Genomic DNA, 23,542 nt, shown 5'->3' with positions numbered 1-23,542 from the left:
GGAATCTATCACGTCACTGTGCCGTTGTCGTGGGTGGCTGGAATCTGGCAGCTCTGCACACACGGCAGAAGGTACTGGATACCTATGCATGAGCTCATCAAATCATGAAACAAGGCACCAAATGGTTTCACTGGGTCCTGTATCGGGCTACCTGTCCGTTCGCACAAAGCGAGGGGCTCTTCCGCCTCGTCAGCGTCACCACCGGCATCATCATCGTCCATCGTTCATCATCGCGATGCTGTTTGAACAAACAGACCTTGGATGAGAGCCAATATGGGTGCCACCATGACGTAGTTCACCGATCAGCCCCGCACAAGCTCCAGGCCCAACGAGGGAAAGCGTGAGATTACCTAAGGCCACACTGCACAAATCGGTACCCTCCGCTGCCAAACATCGACTCGTGCGAGGCACATGCTTGCTCCAACGGTTAATCCGACTGCAATGATGGGCAATCTCGATCCTTGAATGGAACAAAAGCTCCGGGGGTGGCCTTTGCTTCCTGCGTGAAGACGTCTTTTTGGAGGCAGTACCTGAGCAAGTGACTGTACCTTCAGGCTTCCACTACTTCAATAAATCACCGTCGGCTACAAAACCCATGTTGACTGTAGCTTCTAACAATCTCCACATCTTTCTTACTGACATTCACCACATATGCGCCTCATCAGGGGGTTTCACCTGGTGAGTATGGGACTTGGTTGCTGGGACAAGTTAACCAAGCGATTGGGTGTTGCATAATTTCGTGCCTCGAAACAGGCGGGCATTCGCTGCGAGATACTGTTACATTGATCTATGGATGCCGCTGCCTTCTCTATTCCCCAGCGCCTAGGCTTACATGGCCTATATCCCAGCCCATGACATCCCCAATCATCAGCACAATTAAGCGTAGAAGTTGACTGTCTGTACCCCTGAGTTAGCGACTTGGCCATGTGGGTTGGGCTAGGTGGTGTGTAACTTACGTCCTTCTTCTTGGCCTGGACTTCGGCGATGGCATCAACATAATGCTCGTGTCCAATCTTATTCTTGCCTGACCGCAGGGCGATCATGCCGGCCTCCACACACACAGCCTTCAGCATAGCACCGCCGAACTCGTCCGTGCTTCGCGCAAGTTCGCCCCAGTTCACACCCGGGTCGACCTTCATCTTGCGGGAGTGAATCTTCAAGATCTGGGCACGTGCTTCCTCGTTCGGCAAGGGGAACTCAATCTTGCGATCCAATCGACCAGAACGGAGCAGCGCAGGGTCGAGCACATCGACACGGTTCGTGGCGGCGAGGACCTTGATCCGGTCATCGGATGCAAAACCATCAAGCTGGTTCAGCAACTCCAGCATGGTTCGTTGCACCTCACGATCACCACTCTTCTCACTGTCGAATCGCTTGGTGCCGACGGCGTCCAACTCGTCGATGAAGATGATTGCGGGAGCCTTCTCCTTGGCCAGGGCGAAGCAGTCTCGAACGAGCTTGGCGCCATCTCCAATGAACATCTGGACCAGTTGAGGTCCTGCCAGCTTCAGGAATGTAGCATCGGTCTGTGCTGCACAAGCTCGGGCGAGGAGGGTCTTTCCGGTACCGGGGGGGCCATACATCAGTGCACCTGGAACCAGTTAGCACAGCGAAAAGAGTCGGTGGACCAACATTAGCGTACCTTTAGGGGCCTTGATGCCAATCTTCTTGAATCGCTCAGCCTCCTTCATAGGCCAAACGATAGCTTCCACAAGCTCCTCAATCTGCTTGTCCAGTCCACCAACATCGGTGTACTGTTCTGTGGGCTTTTCATCCACCTCCATGGCCTTGACGCGGCTGTCGTACTCGGCGGGGAGGGTGTCCAGAATGAGGTATGAGTCCTTGTTGACTCCAATAAGATCACCAGGCTTCAACTTATCCGCATCGACGAGACCGATCAGGGGGAGAAAGATTGTTTGGCGGGTAGATGTTTTGATGACGGCCGACTTTCCGACTCGGGTAGCGTCCAGGTCAATGTTGGCGCCCTCCTCAGACGACTCAGCAGTTGGGTCAAGATCAAGTAGCTCCACGACGTTGCCAACCAGGTAGGGGAGTTGCCTGCCTCAGGTTAGCTATAACCATTACCAAGCCCACAGAAGATGAAAAACCAACCTGTTGTTGGCAATCTTGTCGACGTTTTCCTTGATCTTCTCCGCCATGGCGGCCTTCTCGTGTGATAATCGGGAATACTCGCTCCTCATAATGCGAGAGTCGTTCTCGAGCAACCGTTTGCGGGTTAGGATGTCTTGTGTGCTGAGTCCAAGAATCTCGTCGTCAAGGATATCATCTTGCTCCTCTTCGGCATCCTTCATGTCCGCATCGCCATCGCTAGGCTTCTTCTGGTTCTTGTCGCCACCATCTCTCTTGTCCTCCTCCTTCTCTCTGTGATCAAAATCGTCCAGCTCCTCGAGAGTCGACATGATGGAATGTAGCGTTACGTATCGGTTTTGGTGAAAGAAAAATGGTTTAATTAAGGGATGAGGTCGGCGCGACAGGTGGGAGGTTTATGTATGTCGATGTTGGAAGTCGGCCGTGGGTTGAGGAGGTGAAAGCTATTACTGCACCCGAGTCTCCAAGACGAAGCTGTTGAGGCAGGCAGTCAGGTCGCGCGTAATCAGCCTGGTTGGCACAGAGCCACAGCACAGCTCGGCATTGGCCCCAGTGGCCTTGCAGGTGGCCGGGGAGCGGCGGTGGGTTGATCCGGGTGCACGGCCCACTTTGCCTGTTGCTCGCAATTGGTGATCGACGGCTGTGATGCTCGTGGATTTTTTGATCTGGAGGACGAGCCAGCAACAGTCTCAATTCACGTATGTGCAGACCTCGACTCCAACCATTGGGGTTTCTCATGCTAACCTGCTTCTTTTGCGCTTAGTCATTATGGCCTCCCGGGTATCGAGGACTGCCGCGCCCTGCCTGCGCCAATTGCGCAGAGAGTCCCATCTCCCACAGCAGTCATGGGCTTTGGCTCTTCGCACCCTCTCGACGACGTCAATCCACTCCGCCGCCGTTTCCGAAGTTCGAAAGCCTATCGATCATGCTCCCGCGACGAAGCCCCCGAGTGCCCGGCCAGTTGAGACAAGGAAGAGTCAGCTGATCCGAACTTACACATCACTTCTCCGCACCACACCCTTGATTCTGTTCTTCCAGCACAGCAACCTCACAGCGGTGGAATGGGCTGCTGTTCGACGAGAGCTGAAGAAAGCTTTGTCCGCCGTCCCTCCGCCTAGCGCTGCTCCTGGTACTGAACCAGTAGATATCACTCCCCTCGTCCAATTGCAGGTCCTCAGGACCAACATGCTACGGGTGGCTCTTAAGCTCGTCGAATTCTATGATCCGGAGGCTGCTGCTGCATCAGCAACGACTGCCCGTACGACTCGTGGTCCAGTAGTCCACGATTTGTCTGCAGCTGCGTACGATGCGATTAAGAAGGCTGAAATCCCCGAGGATTCGAACTTTGCCCAGATCCAGCCCCTCCTAGTCGGCCCCTTGGCTGCCCTGGTGCTTCCTGCGGTGTCTCCAGCCCATGTGGCCGCCGCACTGAGTGTTCTGGCTCCTGTTCCTGGCCAGTTCCCAGCTCCCACAAGAAAGAAGAGCCCCGGTTACCACGATGCCATTTGCCAGAACGGCCTGGCCAAGCTTCTCCTTGTCGGCGGCCGTGTCGAGGGCAAGATCTTTGATCAGTCAGGCATCAACTGGGTTGGCGGTATCGAGGGTGGCCTGGATGGATTGCGAGCACAGCTTGTGGCTATGCTCCAAGGCGCTGGTCTGGGCATCACCAGCACATTGGAGGGTGGAAGCAGAAGCCTCTGGTTAGCACTGGAGGGCAGAAAGGGCCAACTCGAGGAAGAGGCCAATGGAGGAAAGAAGGAGGGAGAATAAATCCAGCGTGGATTTGATGGATTTGATGTACCACTAAAACGCCCAATGAGGGCAGTGTATGTGTAAATGTACGAACACTATACGGGGCGATCTCACCCGTTGAACATGAAAGGCGGCTTGGGATGTTGTATCCGTCTCATAGAGGGTCTGGTAGCATGGCTATGTAGCTTTCGACCGCAGTGATCCTACACACCGTTGACCACAAGTCTAAAAAGAGCCCCAGCATCTTCAACTTCACGCCTACCATGGACATTTAAGAAATCTCAACTCAAGGGTTGAAGTTGGCGGTCAAAAGGCTGATTGGCTGAAGGACTCGTTGACAGCCGTTGGCTGGAACTGTGGCTGGGACTCATGCGTGTGGCTGGGAGCTACCTATCACGGCGTCGTCACCTCACATTTACACGAGGAGCTCGAGCAACCTCCATCCATCTCGCGCCCACCCCGCCTCGCTCCTCGACTGATCCCATCTTGCATTTGCATCATCGCCTCCTCCGATAATCGCCCACTGCATCACCTTGGTCTCTTCGTTCATTGGAGCTTCTCGCTTCCAATTGCGACACCTTTCTACCCTCCAAGGCCGCACGTCAACCTCCCACCAGCAACTGTATCCCACGTTGGCCATCCGTCTGTCCCACTCGCAAACGAGATCTCTTTTGCGCCGGACCTCAGCGATTGTTGCTCCGATATATATCTCGCCTCACCGCACAGTCTGTCGATGCCATTCTCCGCCCTTTCATAGAAAACCAACGTATTCTCTCCGACCATGGACTTCGCACCCTATCAATCCTCTCCGCCCGAGCACTCGCGCGTGACCTCTCCCGAACACGCCTCTCCCCGACCCTCCTACGACGCTAGACGATCCTTCTCCCCGGTCGCTTCCCCTCCGCCCCTACAACACCCCCAGCCACAACGAGGATGGGGAGGTTTTGATGGACAGTCCGCTGGATGGGCTGCCATTAGCCCTGACAACAGGGCCTTTGGAGCTTCAAGTACCATGCCCGGAGCATATCCCGCTGCAGAGGTCAGCGAGTTTGATACAAGTTTGGGAATGCGCCTCGACTATGAAGCTTGCCTGGCATATGTCGCGTTCCCACCCCTTGGAGCAATCATACTCCTCATACTAGAACGAAACAGCGACTATGTGAGGTATGTTCACGCTTGCCAAGAGTTTCGAAGCTGTGCATGATAGAAATGCACAGAAATTATACCAGGTGCTAACCTTCCCTTCAGATTTCATGCTTGGCAATCAGCGCTGCTCTTCACCGCCATTATGATCTTCCATCTTGTCTTCGCATGGTCAACCTTCCTGAGTTGGCTGTTCTTCCTCTGTGATATTGCGTTAATCGCCGTCCTTACACTAAGGGCGTATAGAGATGCCGAGATACTGGATAGGTATGTGCTGCACAGCCATGCAAGACGGCATCACCACTAATATTCTCTCAGATTCGAAGTGCCCTTCTTTGGGGCCTTAGCAAGCCGATTCCTTGATGATGAGTAGAAAGCGAAGTGTTTCAACAGAGTCGGTGTGTCAACTGGCTCTCTGTTTAGTTATGAACCTAGAATACCCCTTTGCAATTAATGGATGCGAGACATGGACCTCAGTGCGGGAGATGTGATTTTTGGTGCGATCATAGAGACCCTTTTACATGCCTGGAACAGGTGCAGCTAGAAGCAATACACCGCTCAAAGCAATGACGTTACGATTCAACCATGATTTGGGTAGCGGAAAGCCCTTCTAGTTGTGTTTCGTTCTACAGTCCCAATTTCAACTGCCGAAATTCCACATGGCGACGCCGCTTTCCTTCTAGATGTCTCCCCAGCCCATGAAAGCTGTATTTTCCCTTCAAAATCTTGCCAGTACGGGTGCAACTGTGCCCTTAAGTACCGGCTTTTCGGTGAAGACGATCTCGCCAATCTGGGTTTCTGGGGAGCTACCCACTTCCAACCATCGGGCAAGTAAATCGTTGCTCTCCTTTGGCTTCACCGAGTCATCTCGAGTTCCAACCGTGATGTGAGCGACACGGTTGACACACTGCCACTGATCATCTTGATCTGACAGGCGGACAACGATGGCCATGATGCGGTCATCGAACACAACCTGCGTAAAGTTAGGGCCTTCATCTAGAATTACCAGTCGTAAGACTTACCCGCTCGAGCATCACATCGCACTCTCCCAGCTTTCCTTCGGCGTTTCCAGTCGCCTCTACTTGGTTTTGAAGTAGAGTGTACTTGTGCCACAGATCAGGGTGGTCCTTGCTAGCCGCTCGGTGCAGTAGAGTAACGTGGAATTTGGGCTGCACACGCCGTGTCTGTTTCAGTTGCATGTAGAACCGGGAAGTTGATGAATCTGCGCCCTTGAAAGCTCGCTCTAGGACAGCATTAACCTCTTGACTGGAGACAGAAACAGACAAATACTCCATCTTCCTCTTCTTCTCTGCCTTCGTTTGTTGCTGCTGCTGCTTATTGTTCTTTTTGCCACGATCAGGAATGTCATGCCTGAAGTCAGGCTTGTATCCCAGGGCGAATTCAATGGCATCGTCAAGTGCCTCGGGTGAAGGGACTTCCTTGACCAGGTTCGGGAAGAACTTGTGCAACTGTGTGACAACGGTCTCGAGATTCTGTCGACTGCCCGCCGTTGGGTCGAGATCAATAACGACATCAAAGCCGTCGTCTGGGCGGGCGTGGGGGTTGCAAGGTTCGAATCTGTTGATGAATCCTTCCATAACACCGAGGAACTTGTCCTTGTCGCTTGCGGCATGGATAGTTTGGTGGTTATCTCCTCGAGCAATGATTCTCTCCTGGGTGACTTGGCGGATTGCATCGATCGACTCCTCGTCGTGCTTGAAGTTGAGGCAAACAAGCTTGGCTGTGGCATGCTGAAGCTTGACATCAGTGATAATTTGCTTTCGTTCGTGTCTCTGTGCATTGTTTCGGTCTGCAATCACAGCATCATGGTCGTTGAGCTCATTCAATACCAGCTTCGTAAACCGAGGAGGACGGCCCTTGCCCGAGATGTTGTCGTTCTGAATATGGCCCCATCCGAAGAGGTGCGTCAAGCCCATAGCAATTGTCGTCTTTCCACATCCGATGGTAGCAATGGGGCATAGGATCACGTCACGAGTGACTTCAGTCATGACAAGGGGATCCAGCTCGTCCATATTGGCTGCATCTGCGCCCTTGAGGTTCTTGAAGTTCAAGAAATCGTTACGTAGGGAGATAATGCCGTGATTGTTGTTGTACTCCTTGGCCAGCTTGGGATCCGCGGCCAGACGCCTCCGAGCGTAAAGCAAGTACTCCTCGGTGATCTTGGTGTGCTTCTTGAACTTGGGTTGTTTTCCGGAGATCAAGGCCTTGGTGCACTCTCGCCACTGGCGGTACATGAGATAAGGCTCCTCAAACTTGTACTTAAAGAACCAGTCACGGTAGGGGACCGAAGAGGGGTCGTGGGACATTCTGCAGCGGACGACGAAACCCTCCACATCACGGCCATCGTGGGCTCCCGTTTCGGCCACTTCTTCGAGGAAAGCCTTGACTTGTTGAATGTCGTCCATCATGATGAGACCCGTCTTTCGAAAGGCCCACTCGTCGGCAAACTCTTGGACGAGGGGGCTAGGATATGTGGCAAACTCAGGCATGTTGAGGTTGAGTCCATGGAGGTATAGGCCTGCCTTATCAGGACCGTAGGCCAGAATGTGCTCTTCGAATGTGTCATCGCATAGCTCGGCGACAGCAGTGACATTTCTCTTGCGGAGCTCTCGTGCCAAATCTCTCTTTGTCTTGCCGATGGCAGCCAGTTGCTGCTCGAGACGCTGCTCACCCGCGCTCGCATGGCTAACCTGAATGTCTGACCGATCACCAGTAGAATGCTTGCTGCAAACGATCAGAGTCTCATCCTCAAGGCCAGCAATGAAGATGATGCAGCCGTTCTCCTTGAGAGTCAATTCATAGGGGCCCTGGGTTCGCGTGAAGATGTTCTCCCACTTTGTTTCATGGACCTCGTCGGTATTGAAGAACTTGTCGTAGCCTCTCACGGCGATCTCGGGTCCATCCCTCCTCGTCTTTGCCGTAAAGAGGCCTCGAGCATAAGTAGGCATGTCGCGTCGCTTGTAGTCCCAGTCTTGCATCCTCCAAGAGTCGACCTGGATGCCATCCTGAGATCCCTTGACGTCAAATGTCGTCTTCTTGACCGAGAATCCTCCACGTCGCTTCTCTTTCCGAGAGTTCTCTAGGGCATGCAGCAGGCTCGAGACGGCCTGGGGGTCCTGGGGCATGTAAGGAGCAGCCATTTTTTCGATGCCCGTGGACGGGGTGCTGAGGATTCGGCGGTTTGTAATGGCTCTACTGACAGATGTGAGAAGAGATCGAAGTGAAAGGAGAAAGTTAGTGGGCATATGGAGCTGGAAAGCAGTGATACCTCAGGCAAGATGTTGGTCTTGCTCATATGAGGGGCAGGCGTTTGTTTGATTGTGCATCGGGGTTGCCTGAGTAGCTGCAGTTACCCGGCTGAAGCAAACAAAACACGGCACTGTTTTCCGAGACTCAAAAACTCGGGGAATTTAGATAGGCACCTACCCTTGAGTTATTTGCAAGAAAGGCTTGGACAGAGGCCAGAGGATATCTAGGTATCCGCCCTGTGTTGGTGGGGTGTGCTTGACGAAGCCGTTTTAGACTGAGGGTGAGAACCTCTGGAGAGACGCGAGGTTGAGGTCAAGTAGGGACGGCCAAGTCCGATATGGTCTGCTTGGGTAGATATCAAATGGCAGCCATATGGCTCCTTTATATGATCAGCTTGCGGGTTGATGCCCGGGTTCAGGCCACTGGGCTTGCAGTGGTGGCGGATGGTTGTGTGGGTTAGGTATTGATTGGAAACTGCCTTGGCGCACCGCCTCAGGCCAGTGCTTCCAGTCTTTAAAATGAGTCAGACCGTAGGGAACACAGGCAACAAAGGCCCAGGGTATTGGCTCGTCTTACGGACCTGGTGAGATTACTCGCCTAGTTCGACGGAATAGGAGCGAGAATTGATTGTCAAGGTTGTTTTGGGTAGCATGAGGATCGCTTGTCGATACCAGGTGCCCCAACTGGCTCCCTGTCGGCTTACCCTAAAGATCCTGGCCGAGACAGCGGAATGCGTCACACCGTTTGTGGTTGAAGAATTCGGTGTCGGTTTGTGACTCCAAATCTTGCCCTTCAATGGTGGGTGAGCGGCGTGTCAGGTTAATGCTTTGAGGTGTGCCCCAAGGCCTTTGCGCTGCTGGAGAGCGCACCGAAATCCTATCTTCATGATCATGGTGATGTACCCCGCGGTCTCATGCACGACATGGCATGACGCACTACTTCCAAGTGGGCAATTCCCATCTATTCAATAAATTAAATACCTTTTACACCCTCTCTTCTTTTCTCCAGTCATCTCACCTTGTAGGCTATAACGAATCTATGCCAAGGGTCGGCACACAGTACAGAGATAGAACCCTGTTCAACTCCATTCGCTGAGCCACATGCAAGCTACCCCGCCAAAAATCTTCTACATCACACCAAAGATTTGAGCTCGCGTTGGACGATTTGCGCCTGGAACACCTAGAATCCGATACTTCGCTTTAGTTTTCAGCTACCGTGCGCCATCGCAGCATCTTCGACTCGATCTCATACACTCAATTGCCTGTGAACATGTCGAACCCGAACGTGTACCTCTTGGCTGCCGATAACGACCCCGCGTTGTTGCCCCTCCTTCGAGAAAAGCCTGCCCTGGCCGCCTCACAAGATGAACACGGCTACTCTCTTGTCCACGCCGCTGCCAGCTATAATCACCTCAACCTCCTCCGAGCGCTTATTCGCGAGTTCAACGTGGACGTCGATCTAAAAGATGAGGACAATGAAACCGCACTGTTCGTCGTCGAGACTGTGGCTGCCGCCAAGATTCTTGTCGAGGCTGGTGCAAATGTGAACCACAGGGGCTCCGAAGGTTTCACAGCCCGAGAAAAAATTGAGTCCGAGGGCGATTTCCCTATCGTTGTCGAGTACCTGGCTAGAATTGAAGCAAAGCAAGCCAACGACACTGCATCAACCGCGGCCGCCGTCTTGCCTGAAGCTATTCCTCCGCCTCCGGAAGGAATGAAGGTAACTGTCGGCACGATGGACGAGAGCCAGGACATTCCCGAAGATATTGATCCCGAATTTCGGAGACGGATCGAAGAGCTGGCTGGACGCGACGACTTCAACACCCCTCAGGGCCAGGCCGAGTTGCGAAAACTGGTCGAAGACGCTATCCTGGGAGAGGGCATTGGCGACGAGCGGAACGTGCGATCGAAGCAAGGATAGATGCTCATTCAAGGGATTTCGTTTCCCACATGATGTACTCTCCAGCTGCGACAGACGGCCGAAGAATGGTGAGATCATCACTGTTACCCGCGACACTCTTTGAGAAGCGCGTGGCACTGAGGGAGAACCACATTTCCGAAGGGCACACGGCCAGGACGTCCATAAGCAAACCATGAAGCCACTGTGCCGAAATGAATCCTTGCCAGCTCAACTTGCAGACGTTGCGGTTGTTGTGGGTGTCTCCCGGTACGCTGTATCGCGACAGATAGGAATCAATGCTATCCTGGGGTTCAACTCGTGGGCTTGCTAGACGGACTAGCGACAGCCATTCGTAGCACTCTGTTGCGAAATGCTCAAGGCCCTCGCGATCGATGTTGGCAAGGATTTCAGGGTCTACGTCTAGGCTTGGTTGAACTACGGCGGAGTCTCGACTAATGCCTGGCGACGAGGTGTAGCCTGTAGGAAAGAACTGCTGTAATGGATCTGGGTTTGGCGCTATGAAACGCGAGATTAATGTGGGATCATAGTTAGGGAGGCTCCGGGTTAGATACTCACTCGTTTCTGTGTTATTACAAAAGAGCCAGGTTATGGACTTGTTGAAGACTGTCTTGCAGGCATAGATCAACCGGTCAAATCCCTTCTTCCCACGAAACATTGTTGGGTCTCGAAGGTTGTATGATACAACTGTCTGATTAGCATTTTCGGGAAGAAGAGAAATTTGACACTCAATTTCTTACCCCAGCGTGGCTTTGATCCCCTTCCACCCTTGGCCCCGTATGGCTTCCCGACCAAGCCGGCACGTTCATATGTTTCCTTGTCAAGATACATGGTGAGAGTGCCTAGGGAGTTACCGTGAGCTTATGCTTGTTAGGATGTTATGTCCGGCGTGGTACCTTCATGTAATGTGAAGAGTGTGCCGACAGTCGACTTGCCCTCTGAGAGCATGAGAATATTTCCTAGGAAACCGGCTTAGCACACACGGCCGTAGGCGAGAATGACATACATACCCTTTTTGATGTACGCATTGAAGAAATCACCCTGTAAGATATCACCAAGAGTCATGTTGACCTTGTAGTATCGAGGGTGCTTCTGCGTGTTGTTGAGCTGCTCAAGGATGACATCGCAAGCCTCTGCGGGAAGGATGAGGTCGATCTGGAGTCCACTCAGCTTGTGTACTATTTAGTTTTCGGGGACCACAGATTGCAATATACCTTGTGTATAAAATCCAGTGACATGATTGCCGACCAAGGCTTGCCCTTCTTAGGAGCTTGGTTTTGGTCAACATGACCCATGGTGCCGTATGTGACGAAGCATTTCGGCGACTGGTAAATGGACGGAGCAGCAGCAGGAAACATCACTAAGTGAAAGCTGAAGATCTCTGCTTATGTGTTTTTTTGCAAGGATGAGCCGCAGATGTTTCCCCCAAGGATGTTGGTTGAGAGCAAGCTGGTGGCACTTGGGAGAGCGCAGAAATGGCACTGATTTCTTAGCCGGGGTTTCGTCGGGGAATTTTTCCCTCTCACAAGATCATGATCCAAAGAGTTTGTGCAAGCGACCGCAGCTTAAAATCAGCACATTCGCCTCGACAAGGGATTTTGAGGTTTCCTCTTCTCGAGCTCTGATAGATGCTTTTCCCCGTCAAGTTTGATCCCGCAAACATCGCTGCAGAAGAAGCTATCCGCCAAAGAAGTCGTTCACGGTTTTGGCATTTTCGCTGATCCCCCACCATCACTTTCATCTCATGGATCTAAAGTGAGCCGACTTTTATTACTCCTCAACCAAATATCCACGGAGAAAAAGTCGAGATGGACTTTCTCATAAAATTTGCGCAGGCGCACGAGTCCTTTCGGGTCGCCGAAATCGAGGCGCTGGCGCTCGTCGAGGGTCTTGACATGAAGATTATCGAGTATAGCGAGGATGTGCGTCCACCCACAAATGTACCTAGACTCCAGACTTACCGTGAATAGTCCCCCTTCTGCGTTGTACAACTGCCTTCGGTGGAGGCAGCCAAGAAGCTGATCAAGAGATCTATCCTTGCTCAGTCTATCCATGAACTTTGGGGCCGTGGAAGCACTCTAGAAGATGTCCACCATGCCGTCAAGTCAGACACATCGCATCTTTGGGACCAGTACATGGAGAAGTCGTTCAGGTTCGAGGTCGAGCCTTTTCAAGGCTCCCGCTCTGCGAAGAAGAGACTTGAACTCATCAACTCTTTTCGGTTCTTGGGCTGGAAGGGGCCTGTCAAAATGTCAAACCCTGACAACTTGTTCACCATCTTTGAGATGTGGCCGTTCAACAGCGTCCCTCTCAACATCCCAGATCCTAGAGCTATCTACCTTGGCCGTTACGTCGCAAGCTCATCTCGAGAAATACTGGTCAGATTTGACTTGAAGAAACGAGGGTACATCTCTACTACGAGCATGGACTCAGAGCTTGCCCTGGTCACTGCCAACATCGCTCTCGCTGCTCCAGGCAAACTCTTTTACGACCCCTTTGTTGGAACAGGCTCATTCCCCGTGGCCTGTGCTCACTTTGGCGCTCTGGCCTGGGGTAGTGACATCGATGGCCGGAGCATTCGCGGCGAGGGTGGAAAAAAGAGTCTGCTGGGGAATTTCCAGCAATATGGCCTGACTTCTTGTCTGGGGGATGTATTCTCCTCAGACTTGACCAATTCACCCATCAGGAGACAACGAAGGACATGGGATGGGATCGTCTGCGACCCCCCGTATGGTGTCCGCGAGGGACTCAGAGTGCTGGGTCTCCGAGACCCTGAGAAAACACCTTGGTTGATAGAGCAAGGGAAGGAAAGGGGAATGTTCGTAGCACTCCAGGACCGATGTCTCACCCGAAGCTGACTCTTGCAGGAATCCCGACTACGTCCCGCCAAAGAAGCCATACAGCTTCCTCATAATGCTCGACGACATTCTCAACTTTGCAGCGGACACACTGGTTGACAACGGCAGACTCTCGTTCTGGATGCCAACCGCTAACGATGAGGAACTCGAGATCCCAGTACCTACCCATCCCTGCCTCGAGATTGTTGTAGTCTGCGTCCAGCCTTTCAACAAATGTAAGTCTCTTCCCAATGAAGACTCCTCGTTCTTAACTCGAGCTGACACTATACAGGGTCAAGAAGGCTCATCACCTACCGCCGACTGCCCGACTCAGAGGTTTCACAACCTGCTCTCGAAGCCTACGCAAGCCGACAGAAGCTTACGGTCAACGGAACATCAGCAGATGAACTCAACCCATTTCGGCGTGGATATTTCAAAAAGTTCGAGGCTGACGAATAAACCTCAAGTACAGGAATGATCTCGCTCTGCTCCCATCAAACATTTCCCGTGCTCCGCTTTCATATGTGACAGGCTCCCAGAAAACCCAAGCCTTGTGAACCCACTAAAAAAAAAATACTCGCGTAGGCCCGTCAAGACGTCATAACAAAACGGGATCATGCCCAACCCGCTTCCCATCTATGTGTTGCTGTATATCAATATGGATATTTCCGACCAAGCCCAGCCAAGACGAAGTAAGAAACAAGCAGCGTGCCCTAGGCAACACCGCATTCGGAACGTGTTAGGTTCCGAGACATTTGTGCTCAACGAAATTCGGTTGCGGCAAAACAGCCCCGGTCAGGGACATGCTTTAGCTCCAGTTGCTGGAACCTGAAAACGAGGTTAGCAAAGATACGTCATTATCTGGCCGAGGATACCGACTTTTCGCTCTTGGAGTGAAAGTAGATGCCGCTGACTTCACCCTTAACTTGGTTGAAGCAGATGTAGTAAAAGCCCTCGAAGCTGGCACCTGTTATGGTGCGGACTCTGTGATCGGGGACCAGGAAGTGTTCCTTCCACCGCATAAAGATGGTTTCCCTCTGAGCGGCATCACGGATCGTGACGGGACCCTTTCGAGCCTGCTTCTGGAATGGGCGGAAGGCGGCGAACTTGGCCCAGTGGCTCAAGTCAACCTTGCTGTTTGCACCCCAGTTGTCATGCTGGGTGTAGAAGCTGTATTTGGACCCAATGATCTCGCCTTCAAAGTATGTCGTGAGAGTTGGGTGGTCCTCAGTTAAGCCTTTTCAAGGGTCAGTGTTGTGCGACTGGACATGGCATCTATTGCTCCTGACCTTGAATGCGGAGATATCCGCAGAGAAAAGACTCGCGCATGTCGACATGCTTGATCTCAACCTGAACATCGTAGACTTGACGCTCAGATTGCTGTGTGCCGTGGAATCGGCTACCCGAGCGCAGGTATGATGATGGTGATGAAGGAATTGTCTGCTGTTGTCAGATGGTTGCGCCATGCCAAGAGGGCGCGGTGGTGTAACTCACCCGCATGCACGAGAAGTCGGCTCCCATCGATGGAGCCCAGAGCTCATCTTCTTGCGCATCCGCATCAATCCACTCCAACTCGCGGTTCGGCGAGCCTCTACGGCTGGACGGCGCGCGAGATATGGTTTCGGTTTCGGAGGTTTGTCTTGTGTTGTTTGAGGATTCCTGGCTCAGCTGGCTGCCGATCTCGGCGTCTCGACCCTTGGTGATGTCGGAACTGGGCCCGCTGGATATGGGAGATGTGACTGCGGTGTTGGCAGATTGGGGTCGGGGAGACATGGTAGATGATCTCGTCGATGGGTCATCGGATGATCGTCCCTCATACATGACGGTGTCGTCGCTCGCTGGGCCTTCGGGTGCGGGCGGCGCGTCAACGGTGAGCGGCGAAGCGTCAGGCGTGGGCTGAACGCCCATGTCGTCGTTGTGGTCTTGGACGGCCTCGCGCGACTGCCAGGAAGGGCGCTGCTGATGTTGGACGTCGTCAGGGCAAGTCGAGAAGCTGTAGGAGCGAGGCGACGACGCCTCAGCGGGCGGGTTGGATGATGGGGTTGGCATCGTGTGCGACGTAGGATGAAAGACGAAGCAATTAAATCAAGAATGAGCAGATGAATAAAAGAGCAAACAGTTGTAAAGAAGATGGCCGAAATCCAGGGTATCAAACAGGCCGATAGACGATGCAAGGTGGGAGAAGCTGGCCTGACGTAGAAAGCTCGTAGGGGTCGCGGAGAGGAGAGACAACCAACTTGGTGCCAGTCACCAAAACGGGTGGCGATCTCGGGGGAGGAGACTAGAGTCGAGGAAGTAACGGTAAAAGTTAAAGGCGGAACAACAGCCAGTTCAGAAAGCAATAGCAAGGGCGCCCATCACACAAGTTGTAGTAATACAAAAATAAATAAAAAGGCCACAAGAGTTGGGATCGAGCAACTAAGTAAACTCAGGCATGCCAGATCGCAAATGGGTCGATGGCGAGAAAAAGGGTCAAGTCGGTGATGATGGGCTGGCCTCTGGCTTTTCATGGGGAGACCTGGCGAGCCCTGGGAAGCGCACGCGAGCCTGATTTGCTGGCACCCGGGGTCTTGAAGCGGTTGCGTGGAGACCTCCTAGATGGAGCGGGCCTCTAAGGGCTGATGCTGTGTCTTTAGTTAGGGGACTTGCAGGTGCTTTGTCCAAGGATGGACAGCTAAGGTTGCGCTTCGCTGCGCTGCGCTGGATGGAGGCATCCGTTGGTTGTGATGGAGGATGGATTTGTGCCGACGGGCGGGAGGGACCTTAACCAACGCTACACCATCGTGTCCATCGCAAAGGTACCTGGGGTACAGCTGTAGCTTTCCCCGGGCGCCATGTACCTTGGCGAGAGCGGATCCAACTCTCCATTTTCCTTTTCCCCTTGGACGCGATGCAGAGATGAGATGCTGTGTCAAAGCCCAGGGGTTCACTTCCATGTACAACACAACACGGACCAGTGGAACCTTGGCCGTCATCATCATCAGCTCGATGAGAATCGTCTGATAATTAGAGTCCGTCTCGGGATTTAGAAGCAAAGCCTGGTGTCTGAGGGAATCTCGGGAGTCATCTTGCCTGGATCTCCCATGAAAATCATCACACCAGACGGCCTTCTCAGCGACCTTCTTCTCGAGCAATAGGATCTGGGCTGCTCCCGTTCCGTCCCCAGAGGCGCCATCGGCCAGCCCCAGCGCCTCCTTTAGAGCGCCCCCACCGTGTTCCCGCCTGCATTCACATGGGGTGATGAGCTGCGAGAAGACATGATACACGCCAACTCCGAGACCGTTTCGTTGGCATGATCCGAAATCATACAATTCCTGGATCTGGCAATTTTGTTCCTCTGACGGGCTTAGCCGGCCGACGGGTGTTTCTTCACCCGCGAAGCCTCCGCCACATCTATATCCATCATGCCCTCCCACTCGCCCAAGTCTCGGATGCAGGCTCAAGAATGACAACCCAGGACCAGGCTGTCACTTCATCCATCCTTGGCATCTTCCTTGACCGCCCCAAAATTCACGTGTGAGCCTTAACGTCCGAGCGCGTATTGTCCTTTGGACTCGGGTGCGTGCAGGGTGTGAGGCTGGAAATATACGGAAGAGGGCAGATAGCATGATTTGACCTTGCGTTGTTAAACGCGATTGGCATTTTTCTCAAAAACCTCCATCTCATGTCGTACCATGTCTTCCAGGGTTTCCAGGGTTTTCCCAACATGCCGCGCGCACGCGATTTTCACCCTCTTGCCTTTGCCTCTGATCGGAAGCTTGTATCTGAGCTATGGTACTGTGGCAGCCCATCCTTGGTTGCTGATGACGCTTAGACGCTTGACAGCTGCCTGTTGTGAACCTCTCTTCTCCAAATCTCCATGTTGTACTCCGTAGACATCTTCCCTGCCCATCGATCAGTTCCCACACCGTTCTTTTGACATTCCAGGGTATCGTTCGCCAGTACCAGGTCATCCATGCTATTATCCAGACTATTGCCTCAACTTGCGCCGGATGCCGAACAGTCTGTGCCACATCCCCTCGCGCTTGATCATGATGATCCCTTAGATGGGCTTGATCTTGAAGTGCAAGGCAATTAGGCTGAAGACGAGTGCCTTCAAGTCTTGGACGAGGTAGTAGAATACTCGTAGGCCTTCGGGGTCGGCAGATTCTGTCACGTCAACCAGAGATCCTATCTTGGCAGTCTGTCTTTACTGTTAGTGTATTGCCCTGGAGAACAAGCCTGGCCACTGACCTCAAACGCGATATGGTCGTTTCCGATGCGGATTTCCAACTCCTGTCGCCCGTCCTTATTCTTTTGTGGCCACTTGGAATCATCTTCCCTACATGGGGTTAGGTATAATCGAGTGGTATCGTGGATGGGGTCTTGCGTACTTGGTGATTTCGCTGGCCTTGATAATGCGCTTGATTTCGTCAACTATAACAGAGCTCACACACACTATGGAGCCGTTAGAGACCATCGCCTCCAAGTTTCTGCCAAGAATGCTTACTTTCTTTGCGAATCAAGCTATCATTTCGGTAGTTGGAGTTGTTTGCATATCTCGCGACCGCGCTTCGACCATCGCCAACGACTCGGAAATCGAATTCTAATTGCGTTTGGTGTCAGATCGTGACTATGAACGGTTACATAAGGAGCAGTCCAAGCAATTCGTACCCAGAAATTCGTGACCGAAGCGGCCCATGTGGCCAGAACTGTTTACAGACGTCATTAGCAATGGGTCATGAATGCGACAAGGCGGTGGAGCATCGAGATGAACGAATGGCAAGACATACTAATATCGAAGGTAGAACGGCTCGTTTGAGGTAGACATTGTGGCGACCGTAGGTAGACTGGGAAGACCGCCGAAGTCGTCAGGCTGGGGAGAAATAGAAATGCTGCGCTTAGGTTCGCAAGGCTGAGGAGGGATCGCGGGACAGGAAGAACGGGCACGGTGAGAGGAGAGTGCACGGACCCCATTGGCGGGGCACAACAGCTTCACCACCAAGGTGTAGACCCTTCACCTTCGACAGCCAGCCACACGGGCTCAGGAATACAACGCCAGACACATGGAGCTTACCGACCTGCGACAGTAAGGACTCAACTTCACAAAGATCGAAGGTTAAAAACAAGACAATGTTTGCTTAAGAGAGAAACACCAAATTTATAGTCCTCATTGTATATTTATTCCCATCTATCTCACAGATCGTCTCAACATTGTCTTGTAACTAATAGCGCCAGCTCTACTTCCCCCTTGCTAATTCACGTGACCGTCAACTCGCTTAGTGCCACCTGTTCGACATGGCGCTGGCAGGACAGATCTTCTTGAAGCTGACGCTGCCCAGAGCTGGCCCAGAATATCAACGGGGATTCTGGCGATACTTGTCGGCGATTGCGCCCTGTGACGACTCAACGAATGGCCCAGACGGACTTTGTTACTTGTCCCGACGAATAGAGCTCCAGAGCTTCAAGCAACAGGCACCCCTGAGCTGAGCCTCCCCACCGCCGACTAGACACCACCTACACCTCCGATCCCACTTCCCACGTTCCCCTTAGAGCCACGTCCCATCTACAACAACCACTACCACCACCACAAACCTCCTCGGCCAGCCGCCGTTGACACTCGTCAAGATGTCTGGCTTTCTCGAGAACGCATACAGTCTCGTCCACCAGGACAATGCGGCCGACGTCCCCACCGTCTCCGATCTGCGCATGCAGCTGGAGAAGGGTACCGACGAGACCAAGGTCGAGACCATGAAGCGCATCTTGACCATTATGCTCAACGGAGATCCCATGCCTACGCTTCTCATGCACATCATCCGCTTCGTCATGCCCTCAAAGTACAAGCCGCTCAAGAAGCTCCTCTACTTCTACTACGAGATCTGCCCCAAGCTCGACAGCAGCGGCAAGTTGAAGCAGGAGATGATTCTAGTCTGGTAGGTCTCCCTTGCCCGTGTGCCGATATCCCATTGTCGCATCGGCCGCAAATTACTGACTATGTTCGTATAGCAACGGTATCCGTAACGATCTTCAACACCCCAACGAATACATTCGAGGCAACACCCTGCGCTTCCTCTGCAAGCTGAGAGAGGCCGAGCTCATCGAACCCCTCCTTTCCTCAGCACGATCTTGCCTGGAGCACCGACATGCCTACGTCCGAAAGAACGCTGTCTTCGCCATCTCTTCCATTTTCCAACACTCGCCTTCCTTGATCCCCGATGCTTCAGAACTCATCGCCACCTTCCTCATGGGAGAGAGCGATGCCACCTGCAAGAGGAACGCCTTTGCAGCCCTCTCCAGCATTGATCACGATGCTGCGCTCTCATACCTGGGGTCCGTTTTCGAGGGCATCCCCAACGCAGAGGAGCTTCTTCAGCTTGTTGAGCTCGAGTTCATCCGCAAGGATGCTGTTCAGAACTCCCAGAACAAGGTCTGTCTCGAATTCGTTGCGACAGGCTTTGCCAAACAACTGACAATTGGTAGGCACGATATCTGAGGTTAATTTTCGATCTGCTAGAAGCTGGCGCATCCACCGTTGTATATGAAGCCGCTTCTTCCCTCACTGCCTTGACCAACAACCCCGTGGCGGTCAAGGCCGCCGCCGCCAAGTTTATCGAGCTGAGCATCAAGGAGGCGGACAACAATGTCAAGCTTATCGTGCTTGACCGGGTCGACCAGCTGCGCAAGAAGAACGAGGGTATCCTGGATGACCTGACCATGGAGATCCTGCGTGTCCTCTCCAGCACTGATATTGATGTGCGAAGAAAGGCACTTGGCCTTGCCCTCGAGATGGTCTCCAGCAAGAACGTCGAAGAGGTCGTTCTGCTGCTCAAAAAGGAGCTCTCCAAGACTGTCGACCAGGAGTATGAGAAGAACACTGAATATCGATCCCTCCTCATCCACTCGATTCACCAGTGCGCCATCAAGTTCTCCGAGGTTGCTGCTAGCGTTGTGGAGCTTCTCATGGACTTCATTGCCGACTTTAACAACGTCTCCGCTGTGGACGTTATCAACTTTGTCAAGGAGGTTGTTGAAAAGTTCCCCAGCCTCCGAACTACCATCATTGAGCGTCTCGTCTCTACTCTGGGCGAGGTCCGGGCTGGCAAGGTGTACCGGGGTATCATGTGGATCATTGGCGAGTACTCGCTTGAAGAGAAGGATATCCGTGAGGCTTGGAAGAGAATACGTGCTAGCTTGGGTGAGATGCCTATTCTTGCCTCTGAGCAACGGCTACTGGACTCTCATGACGACGGCGAGAAGGCTGATGACCACATCAACGGAACCTCTAAGCAAGCCGCGCCCACTGGATCCCGCAAGGTCCTCGCTGACGGCACCTATGCTACTGAGACTGCTCTCACCAGCCAGTCTTCGGCTGCTGCTAAGCTTGAAGCCGTCAAGGCTGCTCAGAAGCCCCCGTTGCGTCAGCTCATTCTCGATGGCGACTACTACCTGGCGACTGTCCTGTCCTCCACTCTTGTCAAGCTTGTGATGCGACACCACGAGATTTCCTCCGACAAGGCACGAACCAATGCCCTGAGGGCTGAGGCTATGCTCATCATGATTTCCATCATCCGAGTCGGCCAGTCCCAGTTCGTCAAGGCACCCATCGATGAAGACTCCGTGGACCGAATCATGTCCTGCGTGCGCTCGCTGGCTGAGTTTGAGCAGAAGAAGGAGCTTGAGACTGTGTGGTTGGACGACACTCGCAAGGCTTTCCGTGCCATGGTCCAGGTTGAAGAGAAGAAGAGGGCGGCTAAGGAGGCTTTCGAGAAGGCCAAGACTGCCGTGCAGGTCGATGATGTTGTGCCTATCCGACAACTCGCCAAGAAGAATGCTTCCGACGGACTCGATGAGATCGAGGTGGATCTGGAGCGGGCAACTGGTGGTGAAGGCACTGCTGAGGATCTCTCATCCAAGCTTAGCCGTGTGGTTCAGCTCACCGGTTTCTCTGATCCCGTCTACGCTGAGGCTTATGTCAAGGTTCATCAGTTCGATATCGTTCTCGATGTCCTCCTGGTCAACCAGACGACCGAGACTCTCCAGAACCTCTCGGTTGAGTTTGCCACTCTAGGTGACCTCAAGGTGGTTGAGCGCCCGACCACACAGAACCTGGGCCCTCACGACTTCCACAATGTGCAGTGCACAATCAAGGTTTCATCAACTGACACAGGTGTCATCTTTGGTAACGTTGTGTACGATGGGGCTCACTCCACTGACACTAACGTGGTTATTCTCAACGACCTGCACGTTGACATTATGGACTACATTCAGCCCGCTACCTGCACCGAGACCCAGTTCCGTACCATGTGGACCGAGTTTGAGTGGGAGAACAAGGTCAATATCAACTCGAAGGCCAAGTCGCTACGCGATTTCCTTGACCAGCTGATGGCCTGCACAAATATGAACTGTCTCACACCAGAGGCTAGTCTGAAGGGTGACTGCCAGTTCCTGAGCGCCAACCTCTACGCGAGGAGTGTGTTCGGTAAGTTGCTCCCATCAACATGCTTAAGAATATGCCATGCTAACATTTTACCTAGGTGAGGATGCTCTGGCCAACCTGAGTATCGAGAAGGAGGGTGAGGATGGACCCATCACCGGTTTCGTTCGGATAAGAAGCCGATCGCAGGGTCTGGCGCTGAGCCTGGGCTCATTGAAGGGTCTGAACAAGATCGGCTCGACAGCCTAGGCCAGTTGATGACAGTTGTAAGCGCCCGGATCGGATGAGAAAGGTTGCTGCAGCATTGCAAGATTCATGACGATGGTTGGAGCGGAGTCAGGGTCGGAGCATGTTAATGGGTGTTTTCCCACCAAAAGGCTATGCGATGGGTCCCTGGTAGAGTTCAATTGTAAGCAGGTTAGGTAGACGTTGATTCCAAACAAAGGCATATGGTTTTCTATATGGGTCACGGGAGACGGCCAGAGGCTCTTCGTTGAGTGGGTGCATGAATTAATGAGTCTATATTATCTTGTACCGCGCAAAGCAACATCAGGAGCATCATGGGGCAAATGTACGGCTTGTGTAAGAATAGTATTCAAAAGAATATGCAGAAGCAATCTCAACGCATGGGCTAAAGAAATACTTGAATGATAAATCAAGACTCGCTGGGCCAGTACCGACCAAACTCCAGAAATGACAGACAACAGGAAAAACTGAAATGGGTATTATCCAGACATGGCCAATGACAGCAGACCAAAAGAAAGGGGAGGAGCCGTTGATGAAATATTGAGGCGTGTAATTGTAAGGGGAACGAGGGGGAGAAGCTGCTTTGACGTTCGTCTCATCAGAGTCATAATGAGCTGCCGGGTCAGGACACAGAGGATGTCGACGAGCGGCGAGGTGACGGCTTCACACCGGCGATTGGTTTATTACCGGTCGAGGTCGAAGACGAGGGCATTGACCATATGGCCGGTCTGCCAGTTTTGGGCCGAGAGCGACGAGTTCTCCTTGAGAATCTTGCCTAGGTATGCTATCCGGATCTTTTTTGTCGATGCAAGCTGTGAGACAAGTCAGCAAATCCGTTGGAGGTTTGAATATGAAGAACAACTTACATCAGCCTCCTGGGCGATCTTCTTAGCAACACTTCGGACCGACTCTGTCTCTGTTATTCGGACTTTGATATCCCGGCCGTTCTCGCTGAGCCTGGCTCGCAGAATCACCTGCTCCCGCACATCTATGACTTCTTTGCCCTTTTCTCGTTTTCTCCCCTCAATCTCGTCGTCATCGTCACTTAGGTCGTCGTCTGCTGCCGTGTCGTCGCCCACTGTCGAAACATCACCCTTGGCGCCTTCTTGGTCATCCTCTTGCATGTTCCGCGGGTCACAGACAATCCATTCGGGCAGTTGGTAGTAGTTTCCGAGAGCGTCGTACACGCCGTTGGCGAGATTTCCGGTCGGGAGAGATATCTCAGCGGCAGAGAGGATCATTTGGGCCGTCGCAAGGCCGTTGGAGCCGTCGTCCTGAGCATCTTGACTCGCAGGGTCCCATAGCACCTTGAGCGCAGCATGGACTGTCTGCCAGATCTCGGGCCTGCCCGTGACTCGCGTATCGAAGAAGTCTGCGCGCTCCTGGTCCAACTTTCTCCTTGTCCAGGTACGATCGCGGGAAGTCCATTCGTGTCGTCGCAGAGGCTTATCGATATGCTGATCCAGAGGTCGGTCGTGGCGACGGCGACGGCGTCTCTCGGCGGGGATTTGAGGCACGGGGCCGCTCACGGCTTCTGGAAGGGCCAGCGGGGGAGGATTGATGGCGCGCGACGAAGCGTTGGGAGCGCCACCTGGGTAAGGCGAGTTAGGGCCTGATGAGCGGGAGAAGCAGCAGCCCTTGAAGATGTCAGCATGGCGATAGCAAGCCTCGCAGGTCGCGGGGAAGAGATAAGAGGAGTCGCACCATCTTGTCTGAGGGGTTGCGAAGATCGGCGTTGACTTGGGAGGATTGGAGGCGAAATAAGGAAATGGAGACAGAGGGTCGTCGAGGTTCAGTGACTGGCCATCGCTGGCCAACGTCGGTCGCAGATCGCACAAGTTACGTTGTTAAGCGT

At 53.0% G+C, this 23,542-nt stretch overlaps 9 protein-coding genes and 2 pseudogenes across 11 annotated transcripts, besides 2 other annotated features; 5 read left to right on the top strand and 6 right to left on the bottom strand.

Moving 5' to 3' along the window:
- Nucleotides 1-876: 876 nt before the first annotated feature.
- NCS57_00835600 (26S protease regulatory subunit 6A) lies at nucleotides 877-2,420 on the bottom strand (the record flags this gene model as incomplete). The annotated part of the gene is made up of 4 exons (XM_053058172.1): nucleotides 877-897; nucleotides 957-1,591; nucleotides 1,643-2,058; nucleotides 2,113-2,420. 4 exons carry the CDS (start codon nucleotides 2,418-2,420, stop codon nucleotides 877-879), a joined length of 1,380 nt encoding a protein of 459 aa, XP_052912003.1.
- Nucleotides 2,421-2,874: 454 nt separating this feature from the next.
- NCS57_00835500 (uncharacterized protein) lies at nucleotides 2,875-3,879 on the top strand (the record flags this gene model as incomplete). Its single annotated transcript, XM_053058171.1, has 1 exon — nucleotides 2,875-3,879. The coding sequence occupies exon 1, from the start codon at nucleotides 2,878-2,880 to the stop codon at nucleotides 3,877-3,879; it is 1,002 nt and encodes a 333-aa protein (XP_052912002.1). The 5' UTR covers nucleotides 2,875-2,877.
- Nucleotides 3,880-4,642: 763 nt separating this feature from the next.
- On the top strand, nucleotides 4,643-5,377 carry NCS57_00835400 (uncharacterized protein; the record flags this gene model as incomplete). The annotated part of the gene is made up of 3 exons (XM_053058170.1): nucleotides 4,643-5,025; nucleotides 5,110-5,271; nucleotides 5,323-5,377. The coding sequence occupies 3 exons, from the start codon at nucleotides 4,643-4,645 to the stop codon at nucleotides 5,375-5,377; spliced, it is 600 nt and encodes a 199-aa protein (XP_052912001.1).
- Nucleotides 5,378-5,722: 345 nt separating this feature from the next.
- On the bottom strand, nucleotides 5,723-8,276 carry NCS57_00835300 (annotated as a pseudogene). Its single transcript has 2 exons — nucleotides 6,027-8,276; nucleotides 5,723-5,977 (listed from the first exon to the last, which is right to left on the bottom strand).
- Nucleotides 5,723-8,276: a sequence feature.
- Nucleotides 8,277-9,543: 1,267 nt separating this feature from the next.
- Nucleotides 9,544-10,194, top strand: NCS57_00835200 (uncharacterized protein; the record flags this gene model as incomplete). The annotated part of the gene is made up of 1 exon (XM_053058169.1): nucleotides 9,544-10,194. The coding sequence occupies one exon, from the start codon at nucleotides 9,544-9,546 to the stop codon at nucleotides 10,192-10,194; it is 651 nt and encodes a 216-aa protein (XP_052912000.1).
- Nucleotides 10,195-10,198: 4 nt separating this feature from the next.
- On the bottom strand, nucleotides 10,199-11,561 carry NCS57_00835100 (annotated as a pseudogene). Its single transcript has 6 exons — nucleotides 11,406-11,561; nucleotides 11,202-11,346; nucleotides 11,088-11,150; nucleotides 10,932-11,033; nucleotides 10,750-10,878; nucleotides 10,199-10,689 (listed from the first exon to the last, which is right to left on the bottom strand).
- Nucleotides 10,199-11,561: a sequence feature.
- Nucleotides 11,562-11,819: 258 nt separating this feature from the next.
- NCS57_00835000 (UPF0020 domain-containing protein) lies at nucleotides 11,820-13,487 on the top strand (the record flags this gene model as incomplete). Its single annotated transcript, XM_053058168.1, has 5 exons — nucleotides 11,820-11,893; nucleotides 11,948-12,113; nucleotides 12,162-13,009; nucleotides 13,059-13,264; nucleotides 13,321-13,487. The coding sequence occupies 5 exons, from the start codon at nucleotides 11,820-11,822 to the stop codon at nucleotides 13,485-13,487; spliced, it is 1,461 nt and encodes a 486-aa protein (XP_052911999.1).
- A 302-nt stretch (nucleotides 13,488-13,789) lies between these two features.
- On the bottom strand, nucleotides 13,790-15,077 carry NCS57_00834900 (uncharacterized protein; the record flags this gene model as incomplete). The annotated part of the gene is made up of 4 exons (XM_053058167.1): nucleotides 13,790-13,856; nucleotides 13,908-14,265; nucleotides 14,318-14,468; nucleotides 14,523-15,077. 4 exons carry the CDS (start codon nucleotides 15,075-15,077, stop codon nucleotides 13,790-13,792), a joined length of 1,131 nt encoding a protein of 376 aa, XP_052911998.1.
- A 1,993-nt stretch (nucleotides 15,078-17,070) lies between these two features.
- On the bottom strand, nucleotides 17,071-17,838 carry NCS57_00834800 (uncharacterized protein; the record flags this gene model as incomplete). The annotated part of the gene is made up of 6 exons (XM_053058166.1): nucleotides 17,071-17,211; nucleotides 17,262-17,349; nucleotides 17,402-17,465; nucleotides 17,518-17,613; nucleotides 17,682-17,719; nucleotides 17,801-17,838. 6 exons carry the CDS (start codon nucleotides 17,836-17,838, stop codon nucleotides 17,071-17,073), a joined length of 465 nt encoding a protein of 154 aa, XP_052911997.1.
- A 797-nt stretch (nucleotides 17,839-18,635) lies between these two features.
- NCS57_00834700 (Coatomer subunit beta) lies at nucleotides 18,636-21,690 on the top strand (the record flags this gene model as incomplete). Its single annotated transcript, XM_053058165.1, has 4 exons — nucleotides 18,636-18,940; nucleotides 19,014-19,434; nucleotides 19,488-21,486; nucleotides 21,542-21,690. The coding sequence occupies 4 exons, from the start codon at nucleotides 18,636-18,638 to the stop codon at nucleotides 21,688-21,690; spliced, it is 2,874 nt and encodes a 957-aa protein (XP_052911996.1).
- A 680-nt stretch (nucleotides 21,691-22,370) lies between these two features.
- Nucleotides 22,371-23,394, bottom strand: NCS57_00834600 (Ubiquitin-like domain-containing protein; the record flags this gene model as incomplete). The annotated part of the gene is made up of 3 exons (XM_053058164.1): nucleotides 22,371-22,499; nucleotides 22,554-23,324; nucleotides 23,392-23,394. The coding sequence occupies 3 exons, from the start codon at nucleotides 23,392-23,394 to the stop codon at nucleotides 22,371-22,373; spliced, it is 903 nt and encodes a 300-aa protein (XP_052911995.1).
- Nucleotides 23,395-23,542: the final 148 nt, after the last annotated feature.

This window comes from Fusarium keratoplasticum, chromosome 6 (genome assembly GCF_025433545.1).
Source record: "Fusarium keratoplasticum isolate Fu6.1 chromosome 6, whole genome shotgun sequence".
Taxonomy (NCBI): domain Eukaryota; kingdom Fungi; phylum Ascomycota; class Sordariomycetes; order Hypocreales; family Nectriaceae; genus Fusarium; species Fusarium keratoplasticum.
The sequence above is the reverse complement of the archived record's forward strand: the minus strand, read 5'-3'. Positions and strand labels throughout refer to the sequence as shown.